Source organism: Talpa europaea (assembly GCF_964194135.1).
Source record: "Talpa europaea genome assembly, chromosome: 1".
In the NCBI taxonomy this organism is placed as follows: Eukaryota; Metazoa; Chordata; class Mammalia; order Eulipotyphla; family Talpidae; genus Talpa; species Talpa europaea.
In genome coordinates this window covers 154,147,905-154,160,482 of record NC_140073.1, presented here as the reverse complement: position 1 = coordinate 154,160,482, position 12,578 = coordinate 154,147,905, and the positions used below count along the sequence as shown (strand labels likewise).

At 48.8% G+C, this 12,578-nt stretch overlaps 1 protein-coding gene across 1 annotated transcript in view; it reads right to left on the bottom strand.

The window, feature by feature from the left end:
• DIS3L2 (DIS3 like 3'-5' exoribonuclease 2) overlaps positions 1–11,727 on the bottom strand; it is a gene marked incomplete at both ends in the record, with an annotated part of 249,293 nt that extends 237,566 nt beyond the window's left edge. The window contains 3 exons of the mRNA XM_084227980.1: positions 3,696–3,749; positions 11,026–11,183; positions 11,676–11,727. Coding sequence (XP_084084106.1) covers positions 3,696–3,749; positions 11,026–11,183; positions 11,676–11,727 — 264 coding nt within the window. The remainder of the gene's footprint in view (positions 1–3,695; positions 3,750–11,025; positions 11,184–11,675) is intronic.
• Between the last annotated feature and the right edge of the window lie 851 nt (positions 11,728–12,578).

The window sequence follows — 12,578 nt, the reverse complement described above, 5'->3', positions numbered from 1 at the left end:
GCTTCTTTTCAGGGCATGAGAGAAAAGGAAAATGTGGATTTTTCTGAAAGGCGGTAACAGCAAATAGGTTCATAAGACCACCTCGCAACAGTTCCTGATAGAGACACCCATGAGAGTAAGATTTAACATTCAACCAACTAGTTCAAGTTCAAATTAGTATTCTAAAGTCACCAGACCTTGCCTCCAATATGGGATTTTAGACACACAGTGGTTTTTTTCTTATAGTTCTCCATCACAAACCCTGAGGTATCTTTAGAACAGTCTTTCTGCCCAGTTTCCAGTCCAGCCATGGTCTGGCAGTGGCCTGCACTTTACCAACCCTGACCCCCCCCCCAACACACACACACATGCACACACACCCTTCCCTCTGCCCCCAGGGCCCTCTGCCCCCAGCAGCCATGAAGAAAGAACTACTGCAGCAGACTTGGGAGAAGCTGCTCGGAGAAATAAGAAGCAGGTAAGCCGTGACTGGAGAGCAAACAGGGAAGCCTGGCGCGTGGCACTGACCGTGGCATCCACAACTTACACAGCAACAGGGTCTGTCCAGCCTCACTAGGGCAGAGGCGGTGGGAGGCCACCCAAACCCACAACAGGGTGGCCCCTTCCTGAGTTGTGACACCACCCTTAGACCGTCAGAGACTTTAGATGCTGGTTGTGTGGTTCCTACTCCAGAAACCAAGAAAAGTAGGGCTGAGTCAAACCACGGACAACACACAAATCTACAGCTACTTCATCGCTATTCAGTTCTGACTTCGTTCACTCAGACACCTGCTCCTGCTGCAGTCTCTTCTGCTAAAGACCACCCTTGGGAACAGCCCCAGATTAAAGCGGCTGAGTCATCACTCTTACCTACTCTTTAAGGCCCTGGTGTTCAGCCCTTGCCTGAGTGCAGGAGGACTTGCTCTACCCATCGGACAGACCAGAAGAAAAGGTACTGGGGGGGAGTCTACTGTATGGTCTTAGGCAGCTGGAGGGGAATAAGCCAAGGATGTCATGATGGACCAGAAATAAATTTCCCAGCCACACAAAGTGGGCTCCCAGGACAAGATGCACCAGCATAAGTCAGAATGCAAGCGGTGATTTTTTTTTTTTGGGGGGGGAAGATTTTTACACCTGGCAAAGCCTCTTTCGTTACCCCCAAATGCGATGAAAAGGCATCTCAATAATTTAATATCAACTGGTCTTGGTTTGCGTGAAAGCCACATGGGTTTTATTCTAACTCTGTATCTTACTCTTATTGCGAGACTGGCAGGGACATAAACAACTGGCCGGTGTATTTTTGGCTTTGTCAAATAACAGAGAAAATTGACTATCAGTAGAAATGTAATGAAGTTCTACCCCTGCCAAAAGTACTTTTGTTACATCCAATGAGCAATTCACCCTTCTAAACCTGTTGCCTTAGGTAGATATAACAACATAGCAATGACACCGTAGAAGTTCACAACTGTTTATTCACAGTAAGTAAGAATAAGCCTAAATAACTTCACAAATCTGGTCTATTTTTGTTTCTCCAAAAATGTTAGATTTTAAGGCTGTGATGAACAGGCCAGGAATACAACTTCAAACAGGAGAATACCTTGAGCCTTTGAAACATCAGTAACATCAGAAACATCATTAACTTCCTTTATCAGGAAATGACTGGGCCCCACACTTGTGGCCATCTCTGCTCAGCCAACCCATCCCCACCAGGTCAAATGGACACGTGTCCTCGGCTGGACCAGCTCATGCTGCTCTCTAGGCAGGGCAGGATCTTCCCCAGGTCTGGCTTCCCGAAGGCACCACTGGCAGCAGCCCTGGACTCAGCAGGAGGCTAAAGGAAAAGCACTTCTAAGGCGTGTGGACAGACGCTGGGCCTGTGGGATAAACTGTCCATGCAGGTGCACGCAAGGGCCTGGCTGGATGAGGGGAAGGGGTCATCACAGCAAAGAGGGTACAGGAGCCCCCAGCTGGGAAGAGAAGAGGAACCACAATTCCACATGCAGTGCCGAGGTGTCTGAGTATTCTGCATTTGAATCCAGGGACATGGAGGTATATTTATCCAGGAAGATATATTTTATCTGTCACAGATGTGTTTTATTTAAGTCTGTTAGCTGGATTTATAACTTTCAGGTATTTAGCACAGGGTAAGTATGCCTCTGTTTGAACTTTTATCCAAAACTCCATACTTGTCAATAGTCAGGCTAACTCAGGGACACTTGCAGGATGATTTTCAAAACACTGCATGGAGTTCCCTTAGCGCCAGCCGATGAACACAAACCCCAGCGCGCATTGGAGATGGGAGCCAGGTATGCTCAGTCCCAAGGGCCTCTCAGCATGAACTCCCCGCCCCACTGGGTGTGTTTCTAAAAAGCCATGTCTTCACATACCAGGCCCCTAAAATTGAGCTCCTTCTACTACTGGTCTTGCCAATGAAGAAAACAGTCATTCTTTCTAGCATGGAGAAAATGCCAGTTACGCTGGACTTACTGAGGGGAGCATAACCTGAGAGATTTTCACGGGCAGTTTCTTTGCTTACTGAATGTGATTTTCCCTTTGTGAGCAAATTCTGAAATCTACTACCCAAGTAAACGGTGCTTCCCGAAGGACAGAGCTACTCCTGCAGCTAAGTTACTTTCTCAAACTTGACCTCAGTTCTAAGCTGGGGACCTGGCACCCAAGTGCCAGAGCCATCAACCATACTGTGTTCTGTAAAAGGAACAGAATACGACTCAGAGAGAATAATGTGAAAGACCAGTGATACTTTTTCCTCTAATCCAATGGGAAAATCTGAACTTGAGACACAAACTTATTTGCTGGAGGACAAGGGAGTAAAAGGACTGAGTTTGAGAACAGGTCTTAAGGTTACTGTAACAGTAACAGTAAAAATAATAGCTATGAAATACAAGACTGAACTTGGTGTTCTCACTAAATGTGTCATTTAACATGTGAAACATGCTAACCATAGTAGATGTATTCCGTTTCCTCACCTATAAGCCAAACATTATTCCTATGGACACTTCTGCTCTGAAAAATCTCTGATGCTACAGCCATCCTATTTATGGTGTCCTGAAAAATTAGGTCAGGAATTTAAGAATATCGCTCTTGTAGCTTTGCACACTCAAGTAGCAGAGACCTGCTATTAACTGTCAGAGTGGACTCCCCTTTCTGGAAAGAACCCATTATAATGCAGCATGAGCATAAAAAAGGGCACAAAAGGCAATGGCAAAAGAGCCTTTTACCAAGTCCCATCACCTGCATAAAAGTGAAGTGGGAAACTCTACACAAAAAAAGAAAGAGCATTACACATTATTTTTGGACAAATTTGCAGATTAGTTCATGCAGTAGATCGAAAGTAGATAGCATATTTGTTTAGGAAAGATTAACTTAAATCAGTGGAAAAACCCATAAATCCTTTTAAGCTATAAACCAAGGGCATCCAATTACATGAGCCGGTGGGTGCCTGTGTGGGTTCAGCTGCTCTCTGCAGCCGGGTACAAATGCTATCCCTTTCATTTCAAGTGTGATTTTCAGATTGGCAGAAGGTGGTGTTAACCAAAGGCAAATTTTGTTTATTTAAATTTGAAACAAATCCTTGCCCATCCTCAATTTTGTTTTAACTACTCTGCTTTTTAGATAGCATATATGATTTCAGTTTCCGAGCACATCTACAAAATCAAATGTGACATTAAGTTTATTATAAAAGTTATTGAACTTACCGGGGAAGGAATGAAGGCTTCGTGAAACTTCTTTGGATTAATTCTCAAGACACCCTTTAAAATAAAAAATAAAATCTGTGAAATTTTAACTAGTTATATACTATGGCTTTTCCATATGTATATTATTCTCCAATAAAACATTTTTTAATTAATTGGACAGTTCAATCTAGGAAATAAGTTGGCAGGAGGACAACTGTTCTTTAAGAGCAAGCAACAGGACTTGGCCGATGTGGGCCACACAGGGCTCCTTTGGGGACCGAGGGGCACCTGGCCGCACGCAGGCAGCGGTGGGGGCCACAAGGCTGGCCAGCAGTGGGAAAGTGGCAGCTCTTGGGATTTTATGCGACTGATATGCTAGTCTTCAAAGGTAAACCTTAAAGAGCAAGGTCATCTGGGGATTACCCCTCACCACATAATGGCCTTTTTCATTCTCTAGACTTTTCTCCACAACTGCTTGTGCTGTGACAAGTTTCCAAGGGCTCCAGTTGATTTCTAACCTGGATACTTAGCCACCAGACTGGATGCATATTTTTCTACTCTGGCCCCTCTGCAGCATTGAATGAGTTAATCTTTCAGAATGGTCCAGAACCAGCTCTTGATGTAAGTGGGAGTCCTGGCTCCAATAGTCAGGCCACCCAGTCTGTCTTCAACCTCATGTTATTCTAGCGCCAAATCAGGTTCTGCTTCTATTTGCACACAGGGGCGCAGGTGGGGGCCGTCTTCACTAGCAGTTCAGTATTTCAGGCTCTGGAGAGAAGAGAGGACCCTCCCCAGGTCCCAAATGCATCTGAAGGAGGCTGGACCTCACGGACAGAGGCGGTCACTTTCCTAAAAGCTGGGCTCCAGGGGTAGCTTTAGAACGTGTTTTAAATAACATGTCTCCCCTAAAACGTTGAAAGGCTCAAAGATACATAATTAACAAAATAGGTGGGGGTCTGCAATAAAGCAGAAAATAATCCTGTCACTGCAGCGTGCTTAGGTGACACATTTCACCAACAGCTTTTACTGTCACTAACTTCCCAAGCAGATGGCCACAAATGCTTGTCAGTCCTTCACTCGGTGATGATTTACTGAGCACGGACAGCACTCAGGACCTGAGACGATGTGCGGGGGTGCGGGGGGGCAGTCCCTGGTCACATCACCCTAAGAGAGGGCACGGAGCAGGCAGCAGGCAGTGGGGGCACTGGGACAGGCTCCAGAGACGGAGTCTGATGTGCTCCTTAACAGAGCAGCAGACTCTGCAGATGGATCAGAAAGGAAATACAGGCAGAGGACACTGCTGCCAGGGCGGCCAATGGGGCAAACACTGTTCCCTGCTCGATGCCGTGGCTCTGCTGAAGGCTGGAGACAGGGGAGCAGGAGACAAGGCTGGCGAAGCTCCCTAAGGTCAGTCCCTTTTTTACAAATGTCACTGCAAAGTCACTTCTAGGACAGCGGTTTCCTATTGGGAAAGTGGGAAAAAGGACTGCATTTGTCTAAAATAAACCTCCACTCACTCAACAAACGTCTCCGGTCGGCCAGTACGCCAGGCACTGTGCTCAGCAATGGGGAGCCCATGGAGAGGAACATGGCAGGCTCTACTCTACCCTCAGAGAGCTTGCAGTCCAGTGAGCAGGAGACACCCCAAGTAAACAAAAGCACCCTGTTGAAGTTTAATTTTTTTGAAAATTTGAAAAATTAGCGGTGAGTACGTGAAGAAGAAGAGCGATGAGAAGGCCTCCTGATTTCACAGTGTCTTCAGTCACAGAGAGGCCAAGGCTGGCCGCAGGGAAGGAGACAGGCGGCTCAAGCCCGGGGGTACAGAACAGACATTCGAAGAGCCATAAACAGCCTCGCGCAGACCTCCTGACACATAAGACAGGCAGGAGGGGACGGAAGCCTTGCTCAAGAAAAACATGTGCAGCGTGACTGGGGCAGAACTGCTGAGAACTGGACCTCGGGACAGACACCCCAAAGAGGGCGCATCACTCTGAGGAAGAGAACCTCTAAGCGTTCCACCGCAGACCAGTGTCAGCCCTATAGTCCGAGGAAAAGCTGTCAATAAAACGTCCAAAAATGGGCTTGTCGTGAAAAGAGACTTCCAGCAGATGTGCCGCCTCGCCTTCAGAAGTTCAGGACTTGCACGTTTTATGACCATCCCTGATCTGCCCCTGCCCCTGCACTCATCTTCCTGGAATTTGGTCAGTGCCGTGCCTTCACCCTGCCCCCTCCTCTGCATGTGCCTGGGCCCCCATGTCTTCACGGCAACCCGGCTGTCCCCCAACATGGTGACTCACCCTGAAGTGCTCTCCAAGGGAGTCTCTTCATCCCTCCCACCCCAGGCGTCTCAGGGACCCAAAGAAGGATGTCCCTCCCTCCCTGCTCCCCCACTGTGGCTTTAAAATATTTTTTCCCTCCATTGTCTTCCGATTCCCCAGATCCTTTGAGGTTCACTTGTCGTTAGCATCTACTGTCCCTGCCTAGCGACGACGTCACCCACAAACCCTGGTCGTGCCCGGCTTGCCAATGCCATACTCTGTGGCACCCCGTCTGCCCCTGCGCCCCCACTGCCAAAACACTGATGGGACCCGCATCCGGAAGGCTGACTGGGCCCCCAGGCAGGTCAGTCCTGCCACCTTTTCCTGCGCACACACCCCAGTCTCCTCAAAACAGGAAATATCAAGCATCACATGCCAATCACATCTTCCATTCTTTGGGTCACTTAAGGCAGAAGCAGCTTTCACAACCCTGCACCTCCTCTGAGACCTCCAACCCGTCCAACCACATTCTGGTCTCCACCGTCCCCCTACCAGGCACGCCCTCTTGGGACACCTGGCTGGCGTGGCTGCCACTAGTTCCCGCCCTTGTGGTCCTGGGTCCACTCTTGCTCTTTGGTCAACTTTCAGTCGACCCCAGATGGCTGCCTTCTGCACTCCTGCCCCCAAGGAGCCGAATGTTCTTACAGAAAAAGCCCACACAACTGGGCTAACTGGCCTCGCTTGGCGATCACAAGCGTTTTGTTTGGCTTACGGGATGTTCGAGAATGCTTACAGCTGAAGAATTTCACACATAAATATGCATTTCTAGATTTTCTCGAAAAATCAGCTCTCCTGCATGGCAGCTACCCTCTGACAGAGTAACAGGCGCCTCTCTCCCGGGACAAAACACCCGCGCCTCATGGGGTGCTCACACGCAGAGTGAGAGCTTTACATCATCAACTAATTTAACCCCCAGGACAAGTCTACGAGGTAGGTGCTATTAACCTCCTTTTACAGATGAGAAACCGAGGCCCCTAGAGGGGAAGTGAATGAACTGCCCACTTCCGCACCACATTCAAGGCCCGGTGGGCTGGCTGCAGTGGCCACACTCTCCCTCCTGCAGCTGCTGTTTGCTGTCATCACCCCAAGGCCTCTTCACTCACTCATGCCAGGGCTGCCCCTCTTCAAACACAGCACCTCCTTCCCAGCCTCAGTCTCCCCACCTCTGCCAGCCGTATCAGCACTATCTGTCTGCCCGACTCAAAAGCTGAGGAGCCGTCCCATGTTCCTCCCCGGCCTCCCTTCACCCTTGCTCGACAGGCCAGCTTCCCTTCCGCCGACTTCTCCCCCTTTTCACCGCCCCCACCCTTTTCACGTCTCCATGTTTTCCTGCCCGGTTCACTGTGACAGCCTCCTATATGGTCTCCCAGCTCCGTCTCTATAGTCTGTGTCCCAAGAGACAGAGAGATGTTTTAGAGCATAAAATAGATCCTCTGCTCCCCCTGCTTAATGCCTCTCAAAGACTCTGCACAGCTCTTTAAATCCAACACCGCTGAGAGGCCGCACAGCTGGCTGCGGCCAAAACTCTGCCACTTCTTCCCACATCACAATTCTCGTTGCTCCCCGCATCCCACAGGCCTCCTTCTGAGTCCTTGAAAACCCCAAGCCTTTTCCGGCCTGCGAGGGCTCCTCCAGGTCCTCTCTCTGCCTACAATGTGCCCTTCCTCGCTCCTCCAATGGCTGCTCACTCTCCCCCTTCACTCAGCTCAGCAAGGCGGAACCGGCTGCGTCCACTGGCTCCCCGATTTATTATCCTCGCTCGTCTCCCTTACTTCCTCAGTGGCACTCATCACAGGCTGTGATTTCCTTGTTGTGTCTTTGTTTTGGCCTCTCTCCCCCGCTGAAGTGCCTGTCTTGCTCACTGGTGTATGCTTGGCTCTCGGTGGATGGTCAAGAAATATTTGCTGAATTATTTAATGTCAGCAGAGCTGAAGGTCGCCCACCTGCCTGGATAATGTCGTAATATCATCTGTTGCTTCTCAACGGCCGGGCAGTCTCTGTAATGTCACCTCTGTCCTTCTCTTTAATCCACACCTAAATGTTCTCCAGCTGATTTCACTCTTAACAAATGGTGAAGGTCCTAGAAACTGGCCCATCCTGTCCAATCTTCCTGGACTAGAATTTCCTTCGAGGTCCAATAACAACCTTATATCAACATTTAATTCTAGGGGGATCGCTGACATCATGCCTCAGGCAGCTCTGGGGACTCAACCTGAACCTCCTTTAGCCAAAACCCCCTCTGGAAGCCGGAAACCAGCATGTCCATGCCCATGCCACCGCCCTTGGTCATCACCCAGACCTGCACCCCTTCCAGGCCCGCCTATCCCCAGACCTCTCTGCTCCTCTCACGGTTCCCCACATCTGCCTGTCACCACTCAGCGTTGTCGTATGCAAAGGCAAAGGGCACCCATTCTTTGACATGACATGAGAACTTGTCTCCAAGAGAAAATCTCAAACCTGCATGTACATGGGCAAGTGTGACTACTGCTCAGTTCAAACAAAGGAAAGAGATTTCTTTGGTCACTATGGACTCCTCTTCCCACAGAAGGCAATGAAGTATCAAATCATCGGTAGATACGGAAAGCCAAAGTAGCATGTTATTCTATTCTGATTTAAAAACACCTCCTCGATATGTCGCTCAATAAAAGTTCCCTCTCTGGATGGGAAGAGGGAAAGCTGCCAAAATACACTTAAGTTTGAATGGAAAAGTTCACACATGCATGAAAGTATATCCACTAAGTTTCATTTTCTGCAACAGCCCTCAAATATCTTTTGTAGTTCAGCTTCATACTTAGCCTCAGCCATCAAAGTTGCACAGAAAGTTTTTATCAGAAAGCAGATGGACCCTGCTTCTCTGCCTATGAAAATCTTATTTACAGTGTTGTATATTTCACATGGTGACCTCATCTCTGGAAGCCTTTCCTCTCCCCATCTGCACAGAACAACTGTTCTCATCGTGGGGGGAGCTCTGGCTGCGGAGTCTCCTGATGTCACAGGCCAGAAAGAATCACTTACAAACTCCTGGGAATGAGAGTTGTTCTATTGATCAGAATTTTTTTTGTTATGTTTTAATATCAGCAAAGAGTTGCTTCAAAAGCAAAAATTAATAGAAAGGAGCAAAAACTACTACTACTGCAAAATATTCCCCCACCCAGTTTCCGTAAATACTCCGACCAAAATGATCAGCAATGCTGCTTTCACGTTACATCGACAGAGGCTTCCCTCAGTCTTCTTCACAAGACAAAAACTTGATCCCTTAGTCATCAGTAAATATTTATTCAACATAAACTTATTAAGCATTAATCAAATGCCAGGCTAATTTGTGGGGATTAGACATGACCCTGCCCTCAAGGAAGTGAACAGTCAATTTGCGAAAACATAAATGCCAGAAAATGTTAGTAATGGGCTTAGAGTAAAAGGCTAAACAGAGCAGTCCCTGCAGGAGAGCCTAAGAGCCAGCTCCACTTAGAGAATGGAAGGAAAGCTTCCGAAAGGGGATGACATTTAGGCAGGGACTGAAAGGTCACCCCTGGTTACATCAAGGCAGCGTGGGAACAGTGTGTACTAAGTCAGGAGGAAGCAAAGGGCAGAGTTTTCACAGGAGAAGCCTGGAAGGCCAGGATGAAAGGAGCAGAGTGTACCTGGAGGAGAAAGCAGGCGAGCAGGGGGAGGGTACAAACGGCCTGGAGCGTGAGAGCAGACAAGGGCTGGGCGCAGAAGGCCAGGCTCACGCACGGGCTGAAGGGTAATGGCAACAGTGGCTGCACAGCTGTCCAAGGCCCGTGGCACAGCTCTAGTTCCCTGAGAGGCCTCGTCACAGAGACCCAAGGGAGCTTTACAAAGGCTGCCAACAGCCCCTCTGAAATCAGAAAGATCGGCTCATTGGTTAGACACACTTTTCCAGTCAGAGTCTACAATCATCGCATGCGCACTTGACCGCAAAGGAGATGGTTGTATCTGCTGATTGGCTGGCTCTTGAGTCAAAAACACAAATATTGAAGCTGGGCGCTCAGGAGAGAAAATGAATGCAGACAGTATTTTCAAGTGAACCAGGGAACACAAGGCGATATTTCTACACTAACCTGAGAACTATGAAATGGATTCAGTCAGAGGACAAGGCCTGCCTCCCTGCATCGCACCTCCTGCCTCTGGGAACACACCCAGGGAGCCCTGTGTGGCCACACCACACCACCTGCAGGTCATGACTTTATTAGTGCCATCCCCTCTCTGCCCCCTCCACATGTACACCGCTCATTAATAGGCCCAAAATGGTCATCCTCCGATTTCCACCTCAGACGTCACTTCCTACAACTTCCAAGTTTCCCCCAATACCTCCTATGCCCCATCACACTTTTATCGGAGCACTTACCATTTCTCCCCAAATCACCTGTTCACATGACTGCCCGCCCAGCACTGGACAGTCTCACATATCCTCATCTCAAGAGCACCCCGTGGCATGTTCCTAATGACAAACTGTCCCCGACTTACCATGATGCTCAATAAATGTCTGCTGCGCCAAACCACTGAACTACCGTGCAAAAGTATGTTGTATGCTAGAAAGCCCTCAGCACACACTGCTGCTGTCTGTGCTTCCTCGTTCTTGGCCACCCAGCAACCCACACTCCAGGCCAAAGAACTACAACGCGTCCCGCTTCTGACTAGTAGCTCACTCTGGTCCCTCTATTTGGAAAGCTCTTTATCTCAGCTCGACTTATGCAAACTGCACCAATCTACAGCCAGGCTCAAATACATCCCTTTCAGTGAAATGCTCCCAGGCAACTCTCAGTGGGGTGAAGGGAGCTCCCTCTTCTCAAATCTCAGAGCATTTCATCTGATCCTGTCTTGTGATCCTGTTTTGGCACGTGCCACCTCCAACTGCACGGTAGGGCCTAAGAAGTGGCAAGCCCTGTGCCTGGGCCCCTGGTACCATTTCTCTCAGAGTACACAGCCCGGGCCAGGGAAAGGCTTCATGAGCAACAGATTACATCTGATGGCACCTGTTCAAGTACAGCCTGCCAGTAGGTTATAAGCACCTGGATAAGTGTTCCTCTCTTCAAGCCTTCTGAAACATCCTCCTTGGACATGTAGGTCTCAAATATGCTCTTTTTCTTCCCTCGTGTGGACTTGTTCTTTGACTTTTTGTCACCTGGCGAAGCACCAACACCATGTGGGCCAACCCCCGAAGATACACCTAGAAACATGAGGCAGCAATCAACTCTTTCTTCAGTCACCTTTTTTTTTTTATTTAAAAAGACCAACATGAGACTGAAATGTTCTGATGATGATTTCAAACAGTCACACAAAAGGAATACATGGCTAAGGAGACATGGATAAAATGCACAGGTGAGACCTGAGCTTTAAATCAGCACCGCAACATCATGGCACATAATCTGAGTAATGGGTTGGGTGTGCTTTGCTGTTTATGGACACCAACTTTTTGAAACAATAAATTACTAAAACATTGTCAATTTTCTGAAGGAAATTAAACAGTATCAATGTATCAATAAATGTATCAATAAATTAAGACGAGAAACCACACTTAACTGCAGAGTAAATAACAAGGAGAATATTTAACAGGTCATCAAAGGAATTACAGTTCCCTTCCCCCAAGACCCGCCCACGCCTCCAATCCACTTGTTTCAGGTCACCCGTCGCAAGAGTAGACTCGTTTTCCTTTTGCTACCTCTGGGGGTCCCCAGGGGCCAGAGGTTCGGCTTGTAGTCCGGATGGCTCATTACTGCTTCCAAGGCTGCCTCTTCCCTCTGGATCCGGGGCCTCCAGCGCTCGGTGCAGAGTTCTTCCTGTCTTGAGCAGCTTAGACGTCACTGGCTGAAACCAAAGAGAGATGATGACTGGAGAGGAGCACGCAGAGCCCCCCGGCACTCTGGCAAATGCAGCACCTGCTTGGCACAGCAAGGGCACCCCCACTCTGCATCCTGGCATCGCTTTCTCCTAGATGGTCAGTCAAGCACACCACCTGCAGAGTTTCTTTTCAAGGTCCTCACCCTTACTGGTATCACCAGCCTGCCACTTGGGTCACTTCAACCAAAACCCCCACAAGTGGGCAAAGACTTGAAAATGAAGATAAGCAGGAATGTGGGCCTGAACAACATACAAAGAGCTGCAGTCTGAAGGCTATCACGATGTGGGGCTAAACTGGGGTTCACGGGACGCGACATTTATGACATCTGGATGAGTGACAGTCCTCTAAGGAACCATGTGAGTCAATCTCTCAGAAACCTCAGCAGCACTGATGCACTGTCATGACCTGAGGTCCAAAGCATGCATGGGTGCAGGTGGCTCACTTGCTTTCAAGCAGCAGCTCCTATTCTCACCTGCCACCGCTTCCAGCTCGTCATCAGACCAGAAGGCCAGCCAGCTGGTTCTAAGGAACACCAGGCAGCTGCCTGGATCAGCAGACAGGAATGCGGGGCCCTGCAGCCTTCCACCTGGAGGCGGGACATGTCATCACAACTACTCTACTCTCTGCTGGCCATAGGCCCAGGAGTCAAGCCTAGACTTGCAAGTTTCCAAAATCCTGCTTTCCCATAAAATGGATCAAGATGTCATTCCGAACTGTAGCTTC